The sequence below is a fragment of the Numenius arquata genome, chromosome 5 (genome assembly GCF_964106895.1).
Source record: "Numenius arquata chromosome 5, bNumArq3.hap1.1, whole genome shotgun sequence".
NCBI lineage: Eukaryota > Metazoa > Chordata > Aves > Charadriiformes > Scolopacidae > Numenius > Numenius arquata.
This window is the reverse complement of record NC_133580.1, coordinates 44,822,053-44,847,326: the sequence shown is the minus strand read 5'-3', so window position 1 is coordinate 44,847,326 and position 25,274 is coordinate 44,822,053. Positions and strand designations below refer to the sequence as shown.

Sequence of the window (25,274 nt, the reverse complement as noted above, 5' to 3'; positions counted from 1 at the left end):
ACAGCAGCGCAATTAATGCCAATCTCCCCAGTTCTGCAGAAATAGCCCGTGTCAGAAAGCCGGTATGACCTTTTATGAGATCACAGGTTTGGTTAATTGGAGTAACTGTGTTGATATAACAGGCTGAGACTGGAAGGCATTCAATTCATCTTGCACCACCTTTTAATGAATAATTAGCACTCAACAAAATCAGTGCACCTTCTACTAAGTGGATTAAAACTGGTCACCTGCTGGAACTAAAATGTGGATACAACTGGGAAGTCACCACTCTGTGGGCCTTCTGGTGAGGATCACATGCTTTTCAAAGCAAAACCGTGTCTGGAGGAGGAAAAAAGTCCTCTCCTGGTACAGTCTGCAAAGACAGAAATGGGTGGGAGTGTGCAGAACTGTGATGGGGACAGACTTGGACAGTGTGGTAAAATGGCATCATATAGCCTATATCCTCCACTACAAGGAAAATTTAAACCTGTGCATTTAGGAACAAAGCATTTGGGACCAGAGACCAGAACATGGCACCTGAGAAAGTGCTTGGGCTTTGTGTGGCAAAGCACTGAGTCCCCACAGAGCCCCAGTCCCTACTGAGCCCCATCAGTGTGACCTCCAGGATCTGATATGCTCAGACCGAGCAGGATCATCACCAAAATCATGGATGCCAGTGAGACACAGCCCTGCAGTGACATGGGGCAGCCCCACCATGTGCCTGCAGTCTCACAGCCCTGCCAGATGAGCTCCTGGCCCCACGTCCGGCTGGGAACAAGGCACAGCCAGAAAAGCTGATGCTGGGAGGGCCTCCATGTCCTGACACCGTGGTGGTTGGTGCGAGAGCCAAATGGTTCCAAGCCCTACAGCAGTGGCAGGAGGTGCCCTGGGACAGGGCAGGGACATCCAGCTGCAGCCCCACTCTGGCACCCCCAGGTCAGCTACCTCAGCCTCTGTATTTAAAAGCCCACTGTGGATTTCTCTTCCTCACAGTCCTTCAGTAGCCTCTGAACCTGCTCAAGCTTCTGCCATTCATTTCTGCATTAACCCCAGCCTGCTGCCACCCTCGGCACTCTTCTCTCCGGTCATGGCTTTCCTCCGCTCAGGCTCTAGCATCCCTCATTCCCACCGTACTTCCTCTGCCCTTGCAGCTCAGCCTGCCCTCAGCTCCTGCCACTCATCTTGCAATTTTCCAGTGAAATGCCCTGCTGAGGTCTGCACAGGCCAACAGCACTTCCCGCACCCAGGATAACCTAGGATAGCTGTGGGGCTGGCAGTGTCAGCTCCCCAGGGCATGGCACGAGTCATTTCCGTACTATCTCCTCCTCTGAACGAGCTCCGAGTCCATGTGCCAGGGAGGTCAGGCTAACAGGGCTCTCATTGTCCAGATCACTTTTTCCACAGTCTGAAACCCAAGCAGCGCGTTTGCTCTTCCCCAGCCGTGTGACGTTGCCCGACTTCCCCGCTCTGCTGGCAGGCTTTGCTCCCGGGGAGCCCACCCCCAGTCCCGGCGGGGCCGTCCCGGGGAGCTGCGGCACAGCTCTGCAGGCCGGCAGATGGGGCTGATCCCTGCGCAGCATCTCCCGGTTTCAGTCTGGGGCCCCTTCCCTCCAGCCCTGACACAATCTTATGGGACCACAGTCCTGGCATGGCAGAAGGGCACAAGATCCTTGCCAGGGCTGGGGCTCTTCGGCTGGGACAGACAAGCCGGGAAGGTGTCCCTCCACCCTGGAGGGAATGATCAACCACCACAAGAGTTCCAAGGGAGATTTCTCATCTCCTTCCCATCTCTGGCCAGGGGAAGGTGCACTGCTTTCCCCAGCCTCCATGGGCTATTCCTGCTGAAAGCAAGTGTCCCACCAGGGCGACAGCTCCCACCCTGTTAGCACACAGGACAGCTGGTGCCACCAGCAGCACAGCAGGAGGACATGAGCACTGGTGCTTTCAGAGGACCAGGAATCTGCAGGAACTGCACACATCCCCTGGAGAGGGTGAAAGGCAGAGGTGCAGACAGCCTTGGCATGGCCAGCCAGAACCTGCGGAGGGGCAGGGGGCTGGGAATCGCCTGGGACAGGGACAGGGTGTCCAGATGTGTCCCCTGGCTGCTGCCGCCACACGTTTTAGTAGAAGCTGGGCACAGTCCTACCCAGCCTCACCTGTCCCAGCGCCCCTGCTGCCAGCTGCCTGCTCCAGCCAGGGACAGTCTCCTCTTGGATTGGGGCTCCTGCCAGAGCCGCCGGCTGGGCTGTGCCGTGCCGAACGTGCCCACCCCAGCACACGAGCAGGCTCAGACACACAGCAGCCCTCACGCTGCAAGCGGAAAGGGCTCGGGAGGACGGGCTGGCCCCGAGCGAATGCTGGGCGTGGGAGCCGGAGAGCAGCCCGGGGCCTCCCCACTGCCGAGGAAACCTCAGGAATGTCCCAGCCGGGCGTGCACAGGGCCCAGGGCCACATCCCGGCCCGCAGCACAGCTGGTGCTGGCAGCTGGGCATCTGAGAGCCCTGCAGGGCTGAAACCCCAGGGCTCCCTGCACTGCCCTGGCCTCGGCCCCATGCTGCCGAGGCTGGCATGGGTGCAGGGACCCTTTGGTGCTGAGGGCAGCCCTGCATGGCAGCAGAAGCCATGGCACATCTTCACCTGCTCCCATGCCAGCCCCACTGGATCTGCCTGTCCCAATGGACAATGGTGGCTCCTGTGCCCCCGCAGGGCCTGTACCCTCCATCGCTCTACTCCCCTGACTGCATCTTGCACAGGGGCTGCACCTCAGCTATGCTGGAGGGGCTGAGTGGTGCTGGATGAGGGGTGCCCAGAGCCCAGGGAGGCTGCTGGCTCCCAAGGACTGTTCCAACCTGATGTGCCATTCGGCACTCGCCGAGCACCCAGAGGGGTATCAGTCTGTCCCAGCAAAACCCCCATGAAGGGCAAACAGATCTTGGGAAGGGGCAGCTCCTGATGAACCGGGGCCCCCGGCAAGTTGGCACATTTGATCAGCGTGTGTTAGGGCAGCCAAGCACAGGGCATCCCCACGGCACAGGGATGACATCCCAGGCCACAGCAGCTGGGCCATGGTGGGCACCACAGCAACATGTTCTCTTAGCAGAGGCCTTGGATACACGCACAGGGACATGGAGCAACACAGGCACTGACGAGTGGAAGGACTCAGAGAAGAGCAGCACAAGTGACCAAAGACCTGGGAAACTCGCCAGCACAAGGAGGAAGAAGCTCCCTCTGTTTATCCTTCCTTGGGAAGTTTAAGGGATGACATGGTCACACTCTGCCTAGGCCCACAACAGGACATCCCTGAGAGCGTGGGGTCGCGTCCCCAGCACTCGGAGCAGGAGAAGGTCTGGTGGGTCCCATGGCTTCAGATGTGCGGATCCATCCCTTCCCTTCTCCCCAGGGCCCCAGCACGCACAGCCCAGCGCTGGCGCTTTCGCAATCCTGGCTGCCTGGATGGGCCTGCTCCACTATTCCTGCTTCCTGGCAGCCATGGGGTGCCAGGAGTGTGTGTACATGAACTGGGGAAGCCCCAACACCCCCACTTAGCTCCCTGCCTGCTGGGACCCCATAGGATCGAAACTCTGGGGTGAGCACAGCCAAGGTCTGGAGGGCAGCAGGGCTCCACAGCTGAACTGGTCCTAGAAACACCAGGGAGCAGCCCAGGGCCACCACAGAAGCCTGGGAATCTTGGCAGGCTTGGAGACACCTCCCAACACTACCCACCTCCCACTGGCTGGGAGCTCACTGCCTCAAAGGCAGGATGCCTGTCCACGCTATCCTGCTGTGTGTCCCCATCCTGGGCAGTGACAGGGACACTGCTGTGGACAGCATACCCCAGCTCTTGGGGCTGCCCAGGGTGTCAGCTGGGGCAGAGCACTGAGTGCACACCAGGACTGCGCTTCCCTTCCCCGGCTGACTCTGGGTCCAGCCCCATTGGGCTACCTGATATCCCCCTGTCCTGCTGTCACCCTCTAAGCCAGGGCAGGTCACACTACAGCTCTTTGCAGTTCCTAACACCACCCAGTTTCCCCAGGACACAGAAGGGCCCTCAGCTCTGCCAGGGGCTGCCTGCTCTGCACTGGGCTCTCCTGGGCTCTGGAGGGGCAGCCCTGGGAGGAACCAGCTGCAGGAGGGAGGGAAAGACCCCAGAGGAATGTGCAGACGCTGCAGCCATCAGCCAGTCTCGAGAGCCCAGACAGGCTGAGAGGCAGGCGGTGGGGTCCGGGGGGGCCCAGGCACCCCAGAGCAGAGAGGCAGCCTGCTTGGAGCTACTGGGAGCTATAGGTGACCTGCTCAGCTGCCTGCCTGCTCCTCTGGAGAGCAGCTGGGAAGACGCAGGGCCAGTAGTGAAGAGGGAACGCATCCCCAGCCCTCACGCCTCACATCCCTTCATCCATCCTCTCTTCCAAGGGCCACAGCAAATTCCATCTTCATGGAAATCCTGAGTCTCCACTGGCCTTTGTAAACCACAGCTCAGCAAACAAGCCTCCCGAAGCCTGCTCGGGGATACGGTGTGGCTGCACAGCCCCGATGCGGCACCCCACAGACCTGCTGGGTCTGCTGGGCACCCCTTCCCATCGAGTGGGCGGGAAACACGCTCTGCCCGCACCCTCTCCCACGCAGGGACCGGCGACGCAGCTAACACAGCTCCCCACCGCCGGCAGAGCGCACAAAGCAAGCTTTCTGTAGCAAACGCCGGGCACCCTCCCGACAACCAGGGGAAAGCCGAAGCCCGCACCCCACCGGCACGGCCCAGACACCCTTCGACAACCAGGGGGTTGTGGGGTGGTGAAACCGGCACCCCCACGGCCCCTCCCTGCCCCATCGCCGGTGGCTGCACAACCGCCGCACATCAGAAACCCAGACCCCACGCACTCGGCCCCGCTCCCCACCGCCCCCGCCCCGGGGCACCCCCAGCCCCACGCTGCCACGGCGGGAGCGGCACGGCGGCACCCCCCCACCCGGCCGCCCCCACCCCCGCCCCCGCCCGCGTCCTGGCAGGACCAGACGGGCTCCGCGGGTGCCGGGACAGTGCCGAGACGCGCTCCCCGCCGGTCCCGCTCGGCTGCCCCGGGCGGTACCTCTCGTCTCCGCGGCTCCGGCAGCGCCGAGCGAGAGCCTCCAGCCGAGTACCGGCGGAGCGGAGCGGAGCGGAGCGGAGCCGTGCCGTGCCGTGCCGTGCCGTGCCGCCCCTCTCCGCCCCGGCCCGCCCCACGCCGTGCCCAAGTGTCCGGGGCCGGCCCGTGCCGCCCCGCCGCCCCGGCCCCGCCGCCGGTACGGCGAGGACGGGCCCCGCGCCCCTGGCCCACGCCCTGGGCTGGGGCCGGCCCCACCGGGGCCCCCGCCCCGACTGGGCTCAGCTGCGGAGCCGGCACCGGACCCCAGGGACGGAGACTCTGGGGCTGCCCCGCCGCTGCGGGGGTGGGCAGCCACAGCCCTTCCTCCGAACAGCCCAGCCCTCCCCGCTCGCCCGTGGCGGGTCCCTGAGCCTTGCTCCCACCCGCGTGGCCGTGGGCACTGGGTCCCACCAGCCCGGCAGCACTGAGCTCCCCGTCCAGCGTGGGTCACCCACGGCAGCCTCGGATACAAGGACAGGAATGCTGCCACCCTTCGGAGTGGCTCTCTGGGCATGGCAAGAGGGACTCCTGGCAAGGGAAGGGCAGGGCTGCCCAAGTGCCCCCTGCTCCTGGCCTCTTGGCCACCCCTGCTCCAACCTCCTCCTCACCCCTGGGGCCAGGGGGCAGCCAGCTGTGGAGGGCAAGGAAAAGAAACCTTCAGTGACGGTTTGCTCCTTCCACCCATCTCTCCCAGCACTTTTCCAGAGGCTGCAGTAGCATGGCTGGACAGACGTCCCCACCCCTTGGTCCTCCTGCCCATCCTGGATGTGCAGTGGCCCCCAGACCCACAAGGCAGCCATGACCAGAGGGAAGGCCCAGGCCCTGGGGGATCCCATCCCACAGGAGAGCTCCATCCCTGTGAGGAGCCCTGCTATGAGCCCACGCTGGCAGCTCCTGGAGCTCCTTCCTGGAGCGTGGGGCAGGGGCAGGCTGAGGGCTGGCGAGCAGCTGCAGAGGTGGATGCGTAGGGAGCTGCTTCATTTGAGGTTACACAGGACCAGCTATAACAACAGCCGGTGTGAGGCAGACAGATGACTGCCAGGAAGGTGGGCATGAGGGTGTGAGAGGGACGTGTTGGTACCCCAACACTTTCCCCCAAGAGACGAAACATGGTGAGAGCCCAGCAAATGCTTTATTGCCAAGGACAGCACTTCCCTCAGCCCCTGGGCAGCAGTGATAGAGGCTGCCTCACTATGTCCCATACCAGATTGGTCCATACAGACAAGAAGGTCCTGGGTGCCGAGAGCCAGCCCCAGCACCGGCTGCCCAGCCTAGGGCCACAGAGGATGGAGAGAGCTGGGCAGCCCAGCCTGTGGGACAGGGACGCTCCCTTAGCGCTAACGCACTGTGCCATGCTCTGAGACCATCACCGTAAATACTGCCTGTGTGGGTCTCACAAGGCCTGGTGGTCTGCAGACAGCCTTCAGGTGTTGCTGGCTCCCCAGTAAAAGTGGAGTGTGCTCAGCACACAGGAACAGTTGGGGGAGGAGTGCAGGGGCCTTGATGCCCAAATCTCCTGACATGTCAGAAATACCTCTCTGTCACCCAGTGCCATGCACTCATCCCAGTGACATCCTGCTCACCCCCAGGCCATGTCCCCCACCATGTGTACCTGCCCTGCTCAAGGTGCCCCTCTGCTCCCGCTCCCTCAGGCTGATGCTGTGTGGGATGGGGAGTCAGCCTGTCCCGTGGCACTGGCTCCCTGTGCCCACATCCAAAGCAGTGTGCTCAGAGGAGACGTCCCAGTAGCCGAGCATCGGGGGAGTTGCCCCAGGCCACTGGCAAGGCGACGAAGCCCAGCTTGCTGTAGAAGCTCAGCTGCTGCCGGTCAGTGGCACTGACCTGGCAAAACACTCCCCGCGACCCTGGAAGGGAGGTGAGACATCAGGCTCCTGCCACCAGAAACCCAGCTCTGGAGCTGGGGGCCAGTGACTGGGACCCCCTCCTCAAGGGGGTCAGCATCTCCACTGCCCTTTGGCACTGGGTGCCTGCACCATGCCCTGAGACACAGGTCCACGTGTCCCCTGGTGCAAGGGGGGGGGCACGGTGCGTGGGAGCTGGGGCCAGACTGTGTCAGAGAGGGTATGGGGATCCCCAGTGAGGGTACCCCAGCCCCGTGCTGAGAGGTGGGGCCAGCCCCCAGCTCTGGGGTGGCCAAGGGAGCAGTCGGGATGGGGTTGTGCTGGATCAAGGAGGCCTCAGCCGCCCCCGCCTGAGCACGGGGAGGTCATGCTCACCATTGGCCCTGAGTGCGCTCAGCAGGCAGATGGCCAGGCTGCGGCTGGCCCCCACGTCCAGCACACGGGGGGCTGTGCCCAGCTGCACCAGGGAGGGGAAGCGCCGCAGCACAGGCAGGGGCACAGCCGGTGGCTCTGTGTGGAAGAAGAGCAGTGCTTCCTCCAGGGCATCCTGCAGGTAACAAACACAAGTGAAGGAACTCCCTCCACCCTACCCCATACCCGCTTCCCCTCTGCTCCAGGTGTCCCCTCACCTGTCCCAGAGCTGGGGCACCTACACCCAGGTCCCGGGGGTACTTGTGCCGTATGGCCGGCAGCCAGCTGCTGTCTCGCTGTTGCAGGAAGCCTTCAGCGCAGAGTGCTCCGGCTGCGTAGCCGCAAGGACCACCCTCATCCTCCAGCACAAATGTGTACTCGGGGCTCAGGCTCAGGAAGCTGCCCAGCAGCCTGCCAGCCAGAGCAGGACCAGCGCTGAGCTGCTGCCCTGAGCCCAGCCCACCCCGGGGAAAGCTCAGACCAGCCGGCCTCCTCCTTCCTGCCCCGGTGGGACAGCACCCCAGTACCCACCAGACCATCCCTTTGAGACCTCCCCCCGCCACCGCCCAGCAAAAGCCCTCAGCCTCCTTGCCCACCGCCAGCTGTGCTGCAGGCAGAGCTGGTCCTGGCAGGGATGCGGGGAGAGGTCACTGCCTCACAGCACAGACCTGCATTGCCCTGCACGTGGCCAGGCTTAGCACACACCTGGCAAGAGGGAGCCCCCGAGGGACCATGTCTCACCTGTCACCGAGGAGATCAGGGTGGGCTGCAAGGATCTTTGCGACTTTGGGGTCACAGTCCAAACTCTCCCGGCACATTCGGTAAAGCTCTCCCTGGAAGACCCAGACCCACCTCAGTCTTGGCTCTGCTCCGCTGCTGCCCCTCGGTTTCCTGCTGCCCCCACCACTGGCCCTGCCAGAGCACTGTGTACCAGCAGCTGCCCCAGTTAGCCATAAAGAGGGACCCCAACCGGCGCTGTGACCTCCAGTGCATCCTGGCCCGGGGAACGTATGAAGGTGTGTGCTTCAGCTGCCCAAGGGCGCTGGCCTCTGCGCCAAGTGATGCACCACGCACCACCTTCTCCTGGCCTCTGTGGCTCGTTGCCACAGCACAGCAACACTTCAAGATGAGAGATTGCCACTCCAGTCAGGCATCCCAGAGCAGCAGCTGCTGAGGAAATGCTGCTCAGCCCCAGGACGGAGCATGCTCAGAGCAGCCAGAATGGCAGCAAAAGCAATACTGAAACTCAAGTCTCCACAGAGCATGTGCGAAGTGGGACATCTCAAAATTTCCCCATCTCGGTCAGATTTGAGTTTGCTGCTGCTCACAGGACCAGCAAAAAAAACCTCCCGATAAAAGCATTGCTTCTCAAAGGAAAAGCTGCCTGATCACTGAACGGCGAGGGCAGGACAGCACCATTCTGAGTGTCATTCCCAGAATGGGCTGAAGGGCTTAGCTGGATTTTTTCTCTCCCAAGTTTCACTGGACACAGAGGTTCACCTTGTTCAAGTTTAGCCTGATCAGATGAAATCTGACAAGGGGCAATTGAAAACAAGCTCTTGCAATGGGAATTGCTGGCAGCTGCAGTCTGATATTATAATCGTCCCTCACGTGCTTGCAACTCCTCCTCTGTTATTTACAAGTGCTGCAGCTGTGCATTGCCGGGTACTGTATTTAGCAGGGATGTGCAGTTGTGTCCATGGTGGCTGGATCTGCAGCGTTAGCATTTCCTTTAGCTCGGAGAGGTGGGAGAGTGAGGGAGCATGGTGTTCACTGCAAACTGTGTGGTACGTGAGGAACCCAGGGCTCTGCTGGATTTGGCAGTAGTTTAATTTCTGTGTCCACTCACCTCCAAATTTTCCCTTTCCCTCCCCAACCCATGGAACTGCTGGGATGTCAAATATGGGCAGGGGGTGATGGAGGGTGGGTGACAGCAAGCAGGCTGACAGAGCCTCTCCAGCAGGGAATCATCCTGTAAATGGGATGAATGTTTGAAGAAGGGACTGATTTGGAGATGAACCTCAACAGGCTCAACCAGAGCCACAGACTGATGAACGCTGCAGGAGGTCGCCATCCAGACTTGTCCTGTTCTAGATCTTTTGTGGCATCTGCTCATAGTCACTGCTAGAAATCAGCACTGGGGGTGCTCTGAAGATTGTCTTCACAACCTGGTGGCCCCAAGTCTGTGCTAGTTTATCTGTGGCTGTGCCTGCCACTCACTTCTGAGCCAGCTCTCCCTCTCCTGCTGCTGCCTGCCAGGGTGCTTGTCACAGGGAGGAATGTGATGGTCCCTGCCAAGGCCACTGGCCACAACACCCACTTTCCAGCCCAGGGGACTGAAATGCTACTGGACACAGCCCTGGGTGACCTGCCCCAGGCTGGCCTGCTCTGAGCAGGGGCTGGACCCCGGAGGTCCCTTCCCACTTGCATCACTCTGCACTGTGAGCTCAGCCTTGGGGTCAGCAGCAGATAAGCACGTATCTCGTTAGCGCACGTACAGCACAGGCCAGGCAAAGGTAAGCTCCCGCCTGAGTGGTGTGGGCCACCCCTTTGGGCCCTGGCTCTCACCTTGTCCAGAGGCAGCAGTGGGCGCAGGAGATAGAGCTGGCTGGATGGGAAGAGTGGAGGTGGGTGATAGAAGAGGTCACAGCTGTTCCCCACGGGCAGCAGTGCCTGGAAGAGATACAGTCCATCAAGGAGCAGGTTGTCCTGGCTCCAAACCTTGTCCTGGAGGCGGCAGGAGGAGGGTCCCTCTGAGGCACCCTAAACCCCAGGAGCTGCAGCCAAACAGCAGAGGCCCAGGGCAGCTCTGCCTTCCCAAGCTTGCAGCAACCCAATGGCAGGGCCAGCAGCAGCTGGGACCTGGCTTCCCAATGTCTCCTTCAGCCCCCACAGATATGGCCGTGTTCTCACCTGCAGCTCTCCAAAGAGGCCCCCACGATGCGCCCAGGGCTCAGCATCCCCCCTCAGCAGCATCGGGGCAGTGATGCTCTGGCACCCTGGAAGCAGCAGGAGACAGACACGTGTGAGGTGAACAAAAACCTACTGGGCCAGGGGGAGATCAGCCTCCACCGCACATCAACATCACAATCACACTGGTCACAGCTCCACGGATCTGCCCCCACAGCTGTGCAGCCCGGGCACAGGACCTTGTCTGGGCTTGGGCAGCCAGCCCCATGCACTGGGGTAGCAGCACACCCTCCACAACAGGGCTTGAAGTGGGGAAATAGGGAATGGTATCATCTTGCCTTCCTGAAAAGTGTCAGGTAAAGATGCGGTTACTGGCCACTGTTGGGAAGCTGCAGCCTGGCACAGAAAGCAGCACCTGTGCCTGCGGGAACTTGCCCTGCATGCAGCTGCTTCCCTGTGGAAGTGGTTCAAGGCACATGGCCCTGTCCCACACTGGTCTTGGAGACCCTCTCAAGTTGTCATCTGGTAACACTTCATGGTTTGTAAGAAGTCACAGAGCAACCAAGGAACCCTAACCCAGAGGAATGGGAACTCCCAAAGTGATGCACAGGCATTCAAAATTCAGCCTCACCTCTGTCTCTCAGGGCATTACTGCTCCCAGTGGCCCATGGATCACTTTTACCAGAAAGGCTAAGAGGTCCTTGGATTAAGAGGGCTGAGGAACCATGCCCTAGAAATAAGCATTCCCTCTAGACTGCAAGAGATGGTGAAGATCTGCTCCGATGACTGCCCTGTCCCCAGCAGCAGTGCCCCATCCTGCCTTGGTGTGTCAGGGCACAGCAGGGCTGCCAGGCTTCCCATGGCCATTCCCACTCTGCTTGGCAGGCAGGGTATGGGAAAGGGCCGCCAGATGGCAACTGCTGGCTGCTGCTGTGGGGCTGGAGGTGACAGAGGGCAGCAGCCAGGACCCCACTGCCCAGATAGGTGAGCCAGGGTAGCACTGGTACTTACAGCCAAAGCAGCTTCCCCAGGTGCCCTTGGGGTCAGGGTCACAGAGGAGATGGCCATCTGCAAGGGAGGTGAGGTGATGAGCATGGGTCAGCAGCAGGGAAGGTGTCAAGGGGAGGTGTGGTCACAGGAGAGACCCTGGCACCCCAGGCGGGACATAGGGACCCCAGACCTCTGGGAGGGGGTCCCAGACACCTTCACCTCTTTAGGGGGAGAAACAGTGGATCACCACAGAACAAGCTTCAGGTGCCCTGGGTGTGCCACAGTGCCCGGGGGCCTCTGCACTTCAACATGGCTGGATTTGGCCAGGGTGCAAATACGTGCTAAGGTGGCCACAGGGGCTGGCTGAGGGCTGGCATCCGCCACCTACCCAGCCAGAGGATGAAGGCACTGGCGGCCAGCAACATGTTGCGGATGTCCCAGAGGTAGGGGTGGAGGTCGTAGAGCAGTGCCCGTCCGGCGCTGCTGACGAAGTGGCTATGCAGGCGGCATGTCTGAGCACAGAGCAGCTGGAAGGACTGGGCTCGGCTGCGCCACTGCGTGCCCTGTGGATGGACCAGGTGTCAGCGCAACTGTGACAGGCACCGGTCTCCCACAGCAGCGCCTGGACCAGCCTTACCTCGCAGGCATCAGGTGCCGTGGCCGGGACCCCCACACTGAGGCTGTTTGCCCGGAGCCACCGAAAGTGCTCCAAGAGATGCTGCGCCTGTGGCCCATGATGGTAGGGCAGGTAGAAGAGCTCCACCAGCATCCGCACCTCCTCCAGAGTCAGCAGTGCTGTGGGGTTGGACCTGGCCTCCTCAAGGGTCATCAGTGTCTTAGGGATGGACCCAGCCTCCTCTGAAGTTAGCGGTGCTGTGGGGATGGACCTGGCCTCCTCTGAGGTCACTGGAGCTGTGGGGTTGGACTTGACCTCCTCTGGGGTTACTGGTGCTGTGGGAATGGACCTGGCCTCCTCTGGGGTCACTGGAGTTGTGGGGTTGGACTTGACCTCCTCTGGGGTTACTGGTGCTGTGGGAAGGGACCTGGCCTCCTCTGGGGTCACTGGAGCTGTGGGGCTGGACCTGGCCTCCTCTGGGGTCACTGGAGCTGTGGGGCTGGACTTGGCCTCCTCTGGGGTCACTGGAGCTATGGGGCTGGACCTGGCCTCCTCTGGGGTCACTGGAGCTGTGGGGCTGGACCTGGCCTCCTTGGAGCTAAGTGGTACCATGGGGCCAGATCCAGCCTCCTTCAGGGTCAGTGGTACCATGAGGCCAGACCCAGCCTCCTCCAGGGTCAGAACGACCTTGGGGCTGGACCCAGCCTCCTCTGCGGTCAGTGGTGTCATGGGGCCAGGGCTAGCATCAACCTCATCAGTGAGCAGAGCCATGGGCCCAGGGCTGGCACCAGCCCCATCAGTGAGTGGTGCTGGGGGGTCAGGGCTGGTGCCAACCCTGGGCCCTGGGGGTGTCTGGGGCATGTCAGCCCTGCTGGCCTCAGGCTGGGTGCTGCTGGGGGGCTGGGGGAGGTTGTCACCCCCTGTCCTGGCATCACTGGTGGGTAGGGGAAGGTTCTGGCTGGTGCCGGCCCCATTACTGCAGCACATTGCAGGGTCTGGGCTGTGGAGGGTCTTGGTAGCCACTGGGATTCCTGCAGACTGGGCAGTCCCAGCTGGACTGGGCAGAGCAGAGGAGGACTCACAGCTCTCTCTGCTCCCTGTGGTGAGCTGGTCCCCATCCCCTGTGGGGCTTTGCCAACTGCTGGCAGAGGTCCCGCTCCCACTACCCTTCTCAGGCTCCGAGGTCACCTTCCTCCTTGACTCCCCTGGTGCCATGCCGCAGGGCTCAGGGCCATGCTGGTCTGCCCCACTGGGAACGGAGTTGTGGGGCTGGGGGTCAGGCATGACCTCCTGTCCTCCTGCTGTGCTGGGCTGGAGCCTTGTTCCTCCCTTGAGGGTGATGTTGGGGTGTCCTGGGGTCCTTCCTCCTGGCAGAAACAAGCAAGGGGGTAGCCCCTCTGGCACCTGCTTGGAAACTGCTACCCATGGGGCAGGACAGCCTTGGGGGTGGCCATGCTGGGAAGCTCCATCTCTGAGCTGGCGGGGACCCGGGAACCTGCCAGGACCATGGGCTTTGCATCGCTGTGTGCTCTGGAGTTTCAGCCTCTGCAGCTGGTGAGGCCACAAGCTTCGCAGAGGCAAACAGTGCATGCACCTGGCTGAACCCCGTCTTCCAGAGCTGTAGAATGGCCAAAGCTCCCACACTGCCAGCCAAGGAGATCCCCTCTAGGATGCAGCCAGGGCAGGGGCACCCAGTGGGCAGCATGGCACAACGGACACCCACGCCTGCCCACCATGACACACACAGGCCCCACTGCAGCACCAGGCAGAGTGCACCATCCAAATGGGCAGGGCATGGGGCTTCCTCACCCCACTAAGCTCCCAGCAGAGCCAGTCCAGTGCTCGGGGGGGATGAGGGATGCTGCACGGTGTGAGTTCATCACCTACCTGGCTCCAAAGCCTGCCGGTTTATCTCAGCCACCCAGTCAAGCAGCGCCAGCTCCAAGGCCTCCTGGGGGCTGTAGCTCCCCTCCTGTGTGCCTTGGCTGTCCCCCAGAGCGGTTGCAGTCTCCATCCCTAAGGAACTGGAGTTCATCAGCCTGGGCAGCCCCGCTCTTTGCTTGATGGAGCTATCCCATGCCACACTGAAAGCAGGCAGACCCCCTCCCTGCCCCAAGGAGATGCCCCCAGGGATGGATCCCACACCCCAGCATGTCAGGTGGTGCCCAGCCAGGTGAGACACCTCACCCAGGCTGCCCTGCAGGAAAGCCTGCAGGGTCTTGGCAAAGACAGGCAACGATGGCCAAGGCCCTGCCCCGGGCGCACAAGCTCACTGCCAGCGCTGTGGTGCCACGTACAGAGCTGCCCGGGGCACCGGGGCCACATACCTTCATGATCAGGGTGGGCACAGTTCCTCAGCTCACTTTGAAACCATCTGCCCAATGTGTGTATGGGGATGAAGTTGGCCTGGAGCTCACAGTTGGGGTTGAGGAGCAGTCCATGGAGCCTGGACATGAGGCCGGGGGCACGTCCTGTGTAGGGGCCCAGGAAGACGCGTCTGCAGTCATAGTCGTTGGCATACAGGTTGTCCCAGATGACAGGCTGGCGCCGCAGGACACCCTCCACCTCCTCCAGCAGTGTGCCTGAGAGCTCCTGTGACACCACCTTTGGGCCTGGAGCATCACGGCACAGATGTGCATGGAGCAGCAGACAACACAGCCCATCATGCACACTCAAAAAAGGGACACGCAAAGGTCTGGGCACTGAGCATGGAGATGAAGGTCAAGTCACCTCACCTCACCCTCCCTAGCCAGAAGGAGAGCAGACCCACAGCATGACCCACTGCCTGCCTGGTGGGGGCTGCACACCCCAACAGAGCTGGGCCAGCCGCTCACCTGTCCAGATGACTCCAATCCCCGGGAGCAGCTCCTGGCCGAGGGTCAGCAAGTAGCAGGACTTGCTGGGGCTGGGAGAGCAGAGAGAGCTGCAGTACTCTGGGGAGAGAGCACAGAGCATCCCTTGAGGGACAGAGAAACTGGGAGGGGAGAGAAGAGGCTGCCTGGGGTCAATGGATAGGTGCTGGGGAGATGCGTAGTGCAGGGAATACAGCATGCATGGCTGCTGAAGCACCAGCCCATCTGCAGCCGGGTCCTGTCCTAGTCCTGAGATCTCCAGGGCTCCCACAGGAGCAGAAGTGGGCTGGGGGAAGCTGTGGAGGCTGCCAGGGCAGTCAGCTCTCAGCAGACACAGGTGCTGGGTACAGCCAGCCAAAGGGCATCCTGGTCTGCTTTGGGGCACCATAGCTGGCCAAGCACAGGGCTCTTAGGGGTGGGGTGGCTGGGGCTGCATGGCTACATTTGGTACCTGTAGGACAGAAGAGGAAGACGGAGGGTTGGCCCAGCTCCTGGTACACCTCGTTGGCCACAGACGCCTGAGCCTGCGCCAGGGAGGGGAAGACATCTCTGTCAGCTTGGCACATGCAGGGGTCGATGTCGTCGAAGAGCAGTGCGAAGGAGCAGCAACCCATGTCAGCCACCTGTGGGCATGGGCACGGGCTGCTAGGATCCCTAGGCAGCAGAGACAAAGGAGGCAGCGAGCCCCTGCCACCTGGACAGCAGACATCTGGGGCACCTGGACAGATGGGGCGGGCAGAGCTGCCCTCACTATGTCCCCCATGCCTGCCCAGCAGATGCCACGCACAGCCCCATGGCCACAGCCCATCTCGCTCCAAGCCCATGGGGCAAACACACCATGCCAGAGGCTCTTTGTCCTCCCTGGGGACCAGGGGCTCAGCACCAGCCTGCACTGGCCTCCGGTGCTGCCCAGCAAGCCCTGGGGCTTGGCCGGTCCCTTTCCTGTCCCCAGCTCTGCCCACTCACAGCCAGGCATCCATAGAGCCCTCAGCTCTCTGTCTGCCACCAGGCGCCCCACAGGGCTGCTCCCTGATGTGCAGCAGCAGGAGGGATTTACAGCCCCACACCAGCCTTTTGGGTGGGCGTGGGGCCCACACACAAGCATGCATGCCTCTCGCCTGGGAGCGGTGCGATGAAGGAATGGCCCCACGGTACCTGCCTGAGTTTTTGCTGCAGCAGGATCCGATCCCTGGCACTTGAGAACACCATGTCCTGGCCAGCAGAAATGGCGAAAACAAACTCCACACCTTGCTCTTGGGCAGCTTCAATGAGAGATTTCATGCGGGCTGGGGACAGAGCAGAAGGGGTGCTGTGAGCGCTGATGGGCAAGAGATGGAGGGAGACAAGGGATGGAGGGAGAGGGAACCACAGTGGCCCGAATGGAAGGAGCTGAGGACATCGAAAGGCATGAGAGAGCATCTGGAGGGGAGAGGTCCAGGGGAGATAATTCCAAGTCTCTTGGGACACAGAGTGCGCTCCACAAGGGTTTGTGGCCGCTGGCATACTCAAGCATATTGCCAGAGACCCACATAAGGAGCTTCCCATGCTGGGTGGGCTCCTAGACAATTCCATGTCATGGGCAGGGTCTGGGGAAGTTCCTTGTACTGGGCAGGGCCTATGGGGGTCCCTGCAATGGGCAGGTTCCTGGCACGAAAAGTGGTAACAACCAGCTTGACCCTGGCTGAGATGCAGACCATGTTTCACCCTTGAGGACCCAGGATGCCTGCAGCCCACCCATGTTGGGGCCCAGCAGAGCCGCTACCTGCCTCATGCTCTGTGTAGGGCTCTCTCCAGAGCAGTCGGTGCTTCAGCTCATCCTTGGGTGCATACATGTAGCAGTTCAGCCCCCAGCGTTTCAACCTGTGCAGCAAGGAGAAGGGGTCACACAAGGCTCCAGACAAGCTCTTTGCAAAGAAGCATCTGGGCAATTGCTAGCCCACAACACCAAGAGCTCCTCGGCACATGGTGCCCTCTCCTTCCCCAGAGCTGCACTGTGTCCTGCAGGCTTTCAGCCTCTTCTCACACAGAGCTCCCCAGACTGCGGAGCCACAGCTCTTCCCCTGCACAGGAAGCCCTGCCCTGCACACTTTTGATGGCCACACGGAGACATAAACCTCAGCCAGTGCTACCAGTGCTGAGCCCAACGATTTGTGTTGTTTAGGGACCTCCAGAAAAATAGTGCATCTGGATGAGTAAGTCTTGGAGACAAGCAGGATGTTGCCTCCTGGGAGCTGAGTTGAGTTAACACCCTTGCTGTGGAAAAAGCATGTGGGAGGGACCAGCTTGGCCTAAACAGCCTATTTTAACCACTTGACAAAGTCCTGTGATGATGAAAAGCTCAAAGTCCCGAGCAAGAAATGGAGGACAGGCGAATGGCCAGGGCAGCCTCTGGGGGAGGAAGGGGGGATCCTTGGGGGAAACTGAGAACAAAATGCGAACAAGATGGGCAATGAGACAGAGGATGGGGCTGGAGTGATCAAGGGAGAACCTCAGTGGTCTGTGGCTCCATACAGCCCCCTGAGGGTGCAGGCAGCCCCAGCCCTGGAGTCCAGCCATGGGGCTCCATCAGGCCAAACCACCCCTGCAGCTTTGCAACACCTCTCCTGGGGCTTGCAGTGAGACCTGTGAAAGCACTTGGCATCCTGTGTAAGCATGTTTGGGGTGGGTTTCTTTTCCCTTTCTCTTCAGCTGTGCTTCTAATTGTGTAATCAAGAACCAAGCTTGTTTGTAGCCCAAACATGCAGGCTGCAAGGTTGCCTGTTGTGATGAGTGACTCCAGAAGAAGCAGGTATGTACGACTTAGATGCTTCTCTGGCTGTGAGAGGTCTCTGTGGAGCAAGACCAGTGGAGACACCCTGGAGAGCTGACACCTCACCGGTCCCTCAAGCTCAGTGTCCAGGAGCGGGGTGCACTTGCCAGGACTCAGCCCATGGTACCTCCCTGGGAACCACACACACCTGGGGTGCCCTCAGCACTGCAGATCCCCTCACATCATTCCCTTGCAAAGCCCATGTCCTGTGTCCAGGCTGGCCTGACTCCACCAACAGCCACCAACGGCTGCATCGTTCCCAGTTTATGCCTTGATCACTTGAACAGGTCAAGACCTTCAAAGCTATCACTCTACAATGTTTTTTGCAGCTACTGGGTCTCACTGGGGCTCTTTTGCACTCTTGTATTTTTCCATCTCTTCTCCAGTGAGACACCAGCACTGGACACAGGCTGCAGGCTCCTCACAACCACTGGGCTGTCCCTTGCCTGCTCTGGTCTCCCCTTCCCCACACTGCGGCCAGACATGTCCTGCACCACCTGTCCAGCTCATGCACAAACACCTTTTTTCTGGCTGTGTTAGGTGCCCTTTCAATGGAAGGGGGCCCAGAGCAGGCTGTGTATTCACTGCTGGGATGATGTCTGTGCCACATGCTACTGAGGTATGACACAGACCTCCAGAGGCAGCTCTGCAGCAGCTGCTGTGCACACCCTGCCAGTGAGGCTTGCAGAGCCACTCCAGAGAGCCTGCACCCCTCTCTGTTGCACCCAGTTAACGTGGGGTCCAGCACTGCCACTGCAACAGGGACCAGGATTCATCACCGGCATCAGCAGTAACTCTGCTTTAACTGAAGTCGTTTTACAAGGAACTCACAAGCTGCTGGCATTAGAATCACAGAATGGTTTGGATTGCAAGGAACCTTTAACGACTATCCAGTCCAACCCCCTGCCACGGGCATGGACACCTTCCAGTAGATCAGGTTGCTCAAAGCCCCATCCAATCTGATCTTGAACACTTCCACAGCTTCTCTGGGGAACCTGTTCCAGTGTCTCACCACCCACACAGTAAAGAATGTCTTCCTTATGCCCGATCTAAATCGACCCTCTTCCAGTTTAAAACCATTACCCCTTATCCTGACATTACAGGACGAGTAAAAAGGCTGCCCCATCTTTCTTATAAGCCCCCTTTAAGTACTGAAAGGCCACAATAAGGTCTCCCTGGAGTCTTCTCTTCTCCAGGCTGAACAACCCCAACTCTTTCAGCCTGTCTTCATAGGAGAGGTGTCTTTCCTGTGCTGAGGACCTCAGAGCTGGATGCAATACTACAGGTGGGGTCTCTCCAGAGCAGAGTAGAGGGGCAAAATCACCTTCCTCAACCTGCTGGCCACACTGCTTCTGATGCAGCCAAGGACCTGGGCCTGCCTGCTTCAGGGGATCAGACTGCACCGTCATAAGGTCCTTTCTGGCCTCAAAACACACAAATTCCTTCCAGAGTCTCCCCAGCAATCCAAGACTCACTGGAAATTATCAGGACGGGGCAGACACTTCCCCAGACAGCTCTTTTGGCACCCCTGTATGAAAGCCATCTGATAGACTCATTTATTTTTATTTATCCTCCTTAGTAGACGATGTTTTACATTTTCCCACGATGAACAGACTGGGAAGCACTTCATGTACTACACGATACAAGTGCCTCATCTTGTTTCTTTCCAGAGAAGAAAAGCACCGATGAACATACCGCTCACGTGTACAAACGTGAACATACATCCCAGTCCAGTACCAGAGAAGGCCGTCACTAGACCTTCTCATTCCTGACATACTTTAAAACATCACACCTTGTTTTCCTTCTTGCATGTTTCCCCCAAATTTTCTCAGCTACATTTTTCTGTATCTGCATCACTGCGCTATGGTCCTTACTTGCAATTGTGACCACCCACACTGTCCCCAGTGCACTCTCACAGCATGACCGGCACATTTCCCACACAGTGCACGGCTGCCAGTGACACCACCAGCACAGTCACCAGCACACGGCCCTGCTGTCTCTGGCCCACAGCCCAGCCATCACCAGTGCACTGCCCACGCTGTCACCAATGTACTGCCCACACTGTCACCAGTGCACTGCCCACGCTGTCACCAATGCACTGCCCACACTGTCACCAGCACACTGCCTATGCTGTGACCAGCACACTCTCCACACCATCCCCATGCCATTGCCAGGGCAGTACCCACACTGACCAGTGTGCTGCCCAGCCCATGACCATCGTGTTGCCCATACCAGGAGCTCCATGGGAGGCCCTGCGGGACCTTAATCTGTCGGTGACAGGTCCCGTCAGCGGCAGGGCCTGTCAGTGCAGCTCATCCCTGATGAGCATCCCATCACTGATGGCCAGTGTATGGGCACCAGCTACCAGGAGAGGGCTTCATCTCTCCTGCATGGATCAACTCCATCCCAGTGTGATTCTCACAACCAGCCAGTGACAGATCCTGTCCACAGCCTGCCATCACAGGAACACATGGTGACACACAGACATACATGGCACTCACAGAGACACAAGGGCCCCCTCCACACCAGGCAGGGATGGCAGCTGCAGGCTAAAGTAGCCACCTGTCCCCACGGTGGAGTGATGCAGGTTTGCTGTGCTGTCTGTTTCCACAATGATAAGCCTGGCTCCAGTGAGGCCAGGCTGGCTGGAAGCATCCGCTTGGTGACCTTGCTGGGAGTGTGGAGCAGCAGGGACAGTGGCCCTAGGCAGGGCGAGCTGGCTGCTTGTTGTGGGTGGTAGTGGGCACGCAGCATGCTGTCCTGTGGCCAGCGCACCCACAGGGGCTTGTGCCATGTGATACTGCCCACGCCTGCGTGGTTCAGAGATGAGGCAATGGGCACTCATCCTGCCAGGTCAGCACCCAAGGTGGGCTTCCAGCCTGCTGAACACCCCCACGTTCTCTCTCACATGGATCTGACAACCCTCCTGTGCATGGGTTGCCGTAGCCAACCCACACCATGCTGCAGTTGGGGCAGAGCAGCTTTTCTGGTGCCTCCAGAGGAGGCATCATCAGGCTCACATAGTCCCCACACTCCTCTCCAAACCCTTCCCAGTTGCCATAGTTCCTCCCATGGTGCAGGTAGCAGGGTCTGACCCCGTCTCACCAACAGCTCCCTGTGGGTCTGCAGTGCCAGCACGCAGGGGGCTGGTGCCCACCCAGCCCCTTCCGGGCCCCATCCCCAGACCCCATCCCCTTGGAGCGCCCAGCCCTGGCCCAGGCCCCTCAGCCAAAAACATCTGGCTGCAGCTGGGCTGTGGCAGAGTCCCAGCACCATCTGCCGGCACAGGGCAGCACAGTCGACACATGTCCAGGCATCCTTGGGCTCAGCCACCAAATCCAGGTCCAGGCCCGGGAAGTCTTTCCCTGGGCTGGATCCTGTGTGCAGGAGTGCTGGGACAGAGGGTGCACTGGGAGAAGCCTGAGACCCCTTCACTGCCATCGCCCCAGTGTCCCAAAGGCAGGCCAGCCACAGGAGCCTCCCTCCAGCACGTTTTTCTCACTGCTCCTGCCTTCACAGCACTCTGGTTTCCACCTTATCCCTCTGCCACGGGCTAGCACCTTCAGAGAGGAAAATTCAGGATACTTGCCATTGAAAGAGAAGTTTCCTCTGTTCCATAGACCATGGTCTCCCGTAGAAACCTGTAAAAGGGAAATAAAAAGAATCAAAATGCAGTTGTCAGTAAACACCTCAAAACAGAGCGTCCCTGTACTACCCCAGGTGGCTGCTCTTAAACCCAGAGACTCACCAGTTGTTCACCTCTGCATACTTCAAATGCCTGTTATTTTACTATGGTCTTGCTGGCCATTGGTATTCAAGCAAGTGTGTATAATGTCTGTGGTTCCATCCTTCCCAGAAAGAGGCATCTGGGAAGAATTGCACAAGGTAGCACTTAACCTGGGAGGAGAAATTTGCACAGTAAAAGCCAAGCCTAGAGGAGATGGCTGAGGGCTGGCTAGGTTATAAGGCACTCTAGCATGATTTTGGGGTGCACCAACGCACTGAGCTATTGTACATTTATCCTAGAGTTTTCTGCCGGGGGATTTTCCTCTTTACAGAGATCAGCTCAGTGTCTCTTTGCATCTCTCTATGTCTGTGTAGTGTCAGGCTCTGTCAAGTAAAGCATCATCACTCCTGTACAGGCTATAAAAGCTGCTCTCTCTGTCTTTAATCACTGCAAAACTCAAACTGCACCAAAATTGCACTGACACAGCTCTCCCCTACACCCTGCAAACACAAACCTGCATTGCAGCAGGGCAGGACTTTACAGCATCGTCCCTGTCCCATGGCAAGCTGTTTAGATCAGGAACCTACAAACAACCCGTGGGGGTGCCCACAAGTGCAAGGACTGTGACTCCACAAGACATTTCACAGACACCTTGTCTGTCTCCCACTGGAAAACACCATTCCCACAGGCTTGCGAAGAGAAAATCCAGAGAGGTAAAGCACACCAGGGAGCAACTTCACCAGTTGTCTGCTGGCAAAGACACTCATCAATGAGCACCAAGGCTGGCCGCAAGGATGTTGCCCTTCCAGAAAGTTCACATCAGTAAAACCAAATGGAGGAACTACTGATCTGGAGTCAGCAAATTACCAAGCTTTTCTTAACGTTTCCACTTCTGCTGCTTGCAGGCTTTAGGTGATTGTTGGGCACCAGTATCTGACACAAGCTTGAGGTTGCAGCACCGCAGCAGCTGACAGTCTTCCCTGTGCTCTGCATGGCAAGGAACCAGTCTGTGACTGGATAGGGAGCAGTGGAACTGCAGGACATGCAGCACCCCTCCCCCTGTTGGGACTGCTTTCAAGGAAGGGCCCTTCTGCATGGAGAAAGACCTGGGAGGTGCAGAGGTGTCCGCAAAGGCAGTGAGAAACAATACCCAGTGGAAAGCAAGCCAGTTTACTTGGGGGCAATGGGAGAATAGGCAAGTAAATGGGTTTGGAGAGATGAAGATTTGACAGCTTCTTAAAAAGGAGGTTAAGTGGAACCTGTAAGTGTTCCAGCCCAGAGCTGAAATTTAGCAAGAGAAGGATCATCAGTCACTTCAAGTCTCTGCAAGATCTGGCAGCTGCAATGTGAAGTCTCACAGAAAATATATTACGTCTTGAACAGTGGTGGCTATTAGCCACCAAGGCAGCTTCCTAGTTTCGGATAGGCTGATAGGCTCTGCATCATGGAAAACTTTTAAATCAGTCAATGCAAGTTCTAGCAGACAAAGCCAACAGGAGCAGATATTCAGGGAAGTGAACACATTCACTGAACTGGATGGCACACAAGGACAGATCACGATGACTCTGTTAGTCTGGGAGAAAGAACCCGCTCTCAGCATCTGGCACGAGGCCAACATTGGCCAGAAAAACAGCCGCGTTTCCCCAAAGTACCTGAGTCCACGGGAGCTGGTCTGCCTGGGAGGGGACCCCGATGTCCTGCTCCCTTTGGCTGGAGCCCACCCTGCAGCCCACGACACCAACTGGGGCAATGGTGTGTCAGGGTGCACCACAGCACACAATGGACATTATCTTCTTTGCAGGGAGATCTTTTACCTGCTTGAACATCTCTACACGGTTGTTCCATCTACTTTGAAATCATATATATTCGCCTTGCTAGCCATGCCCCACCATGCAGGGGACCAAATTTGTGGCCACTCAAGGATTCCAGCAAACATTTCACCCAAAGACAGTATTTCTATGGTAAATAGATTTTCCACTTCCCAATCCATAGGAACGCCTGCTCAGCTCACAGGGAGGTCCCAGAAGTCCCCGTACAGCACCTGCCTGCCGATGCCTCACTCACACTTCGCTGTGAATTGACACTGCCTTGCAAGTATGACACCTCCTACACATGCCCTGCCAGCAACAGCTCAGTTGAAAATGCCGTCCTAGTGTGTTCTGCCCAGTAAACTGGCTTAAATCGTACCAGCAAAATCCTGCCTGTACCTGCAGCTGCATCTCCAAAGGAATGATGTTGGTGCTTTGGTTTTTTTGAAGACAGATGAGCACTGATGAGTGATGCTGTGCGTTTGCAGCTCAGCTCTCCCATAGCCCAGATCACTACATCAATAACCCATCAACACCATTACTTGCCAAACTCTGGACCATCTGGGATGTCCTTCATCAATTTCTTCACAGCCGTTAGCAAAGTCCTGATGAGCACATTAGGAAGCAAAGTCCCTAGACCCCAGCTGTTCCCTGGCAACTCCTCTGTCCTGGGAGCAGGTCACCCAGAGGCATCAGTCCGTCTCTAGCAGTGTCTGGGGTGTCAGGTGGCAGAGCAGGGGGCTCTGTGTAGGACACGCTGCTCCTTACCCACCTTGGCCTTGCTAAAGCTGTACCCGGCTCAGCAGCCTGCCCACGGCAGCACCAGCCTGGGTTCCCTGCCAGGGCCTGTGCTACCAGGGTGAGGGACGCCTTTTCTTCCTCACTCTCTAAGGACCTCTTCCTCCTGGAGTGGCTCTGCTGGCAGAATGTGTGTCCTTCTCTTTCCCACGTCAGCTTTCCTATATCAACGATTCTTTCTGACTCATATTTCTTTTTACTATCAGCTTCCCCATCCCTGCACTTTCTATTTTTTTTGTGTTTATTTGCATGGTGCTTTTGCTTCCTCCCAGGCAAGGCAGTGGAGAGTGTGCTCCAGCGGGGTACTGTGCTGCCAAGAAAAGTGGAGATGCTTTTGCCTAGTGGGTGCCAAGCCTGGCCCAGCTCCAGAAGTGCCGTGCTGCAGAAACAGGAGTCGGGGGTGGGAGGGGTGGACAGGCAGAAGGACAGGGCTGAGCCATATGGAGCTGCCAGGAGAGACCAGGTTCCTCCTGGCCAGCTCTGGCAGCCAGGCAGCTGGAAAAGCTGCCAGACTTTTACTGCAGGCAGGGAGGCAGGAGGGGCACACACCGGGATGCTGCCCCCACACCCAGGGCAGAGAAAAATACACTGCATCATGCTGGAGCTAAGAGCAGCGGGTCCCCATGCCTCACTGCGGGAGAGGGTTGGCTCTGCTGGGATGGCTGTGGGGTGCAGCGGTGCTCTGGGGAAGAGCTGGGGAGCATCAGTGGGGGGGTGCTGGTCCCATACCCCTGGGCAGAGATAGGGTGCTGTGCAGGGGCCCGGATCCCTGCCTCCCCAATACCCGGGGTCCCGGGGGTGGCTCAAGTCCCGGCGGCCCTTCCCGGTCCCTGTTCGTTCTTGGCGGACCGGGCCAGCCCCTGCAATGCCCAGGCAGGGGCACCGGTCCCAGCCGCGGCTCCGGAGGGACCTACCTTCCACCACGCCGCAGAGGAAGCGCGGCCGCCCCGCCATACCCGCGCAGGAGCGGCCCTGCCGGTGCTGAGGCGGGCGGAGTGGTGCGCGGGGGGAACGGAGGGACGCCTGGGGGGACAGAGGGATGTGCGGAGCGATGCACGAAGGGATGCACGGAGCGACGGAGGGATGCACGGAGCGACAGAGGGATGCACGGAGCGACAGAGGGATGCGCGGAGCGGTGCGCGGAGTGACGAAGGAATGCGCAGAGGGACAGAGGGATGCACGGAGGGGTGCGCGGAGAGATGGAGGGATGCGCGGAGAGATGGACGGAGAGACGGAGGGATACGCGGCGGGAGAGAGGGATGCGCGGAGGAATGAAGGGATGCGCGGAGGGATGGAGGGGTGCGCGAAGGGTCTCGCGGAGGGACGGACCCGCCGCCTGCCCTCCCCCGCGGAGACGCGCCCGCCGCAGCGCAGGGGGCGGCCCCGGCGGGTGGG

At 59.4% G+C, this 25,274-nt stretch overlaps 1 protein-coding gene across 1 annotated transcript; it reads right to left on the bottom strand.

Annotated features, from left to right (window-relative positions):
- Positions 1–6,210: 6,210 nt before the first annotated feature.
- On the bottom strand, positions 6,211–24,833 carry LOC141464546 (protein O-GlcNAcase-like). The gene is made up of 17 exons (XM_074147518.1): positions 24,794–24,833; positions 21,136–21,187; positions 16,500–16,597; positions 15,893–16,023; positions 15,189–15,360; positions 14,720–14,818; positions 14,213–14,497; positions 13,773–13,901; positions 11,907–13,252; positions 11,658–11,832; positions 11,291–11,347; positions 10,283–10,368; positions 9,938–10,042; positions 8,111–8,202; positions 7,588–7,780; positions 7,334–7,505; positions 6,211–6,961 (listed from the first exon to the last, which is right to left on the bottom strand). The coding sequence occupies exons 1-17, from the start codon at positions 24,831–24,833 to the stop codon at positions 6,825–6,827; spliced, it is 3,369 nt and encodes a 1,122-aa protein (XP_074003619.1). The 3' UTR covers positions 6,211–6,824.
- Positions 24,834–25,274: the final 441 nt, after the last annotated feature.

Bases quoted from the DNA above. Each gene is read 5' to 3' on its own strand.
- LOC141464546 (XM_074147518.1), bottom strand. From the start codon at position 24,833: ATGGCGGGGCGGCCGCGCTTCCTCTGCGGCGTGGTGGAAG. The intron at 13,253-13,772 runs GTAGGTGATGAA...TGTTTCTGCCAG, and splicing joins CCGGCAGGCTTTGGAGCCAG to GAGGAAGGACCCCAGGACAC. The intron at 7,506-7,587 runs GTGAGGGGACAC...TGTTACCTGCAG, and splicing joins GTGCCCCAGCTCTGGGACAG to GATGCCCTGGAGGAAGCACT.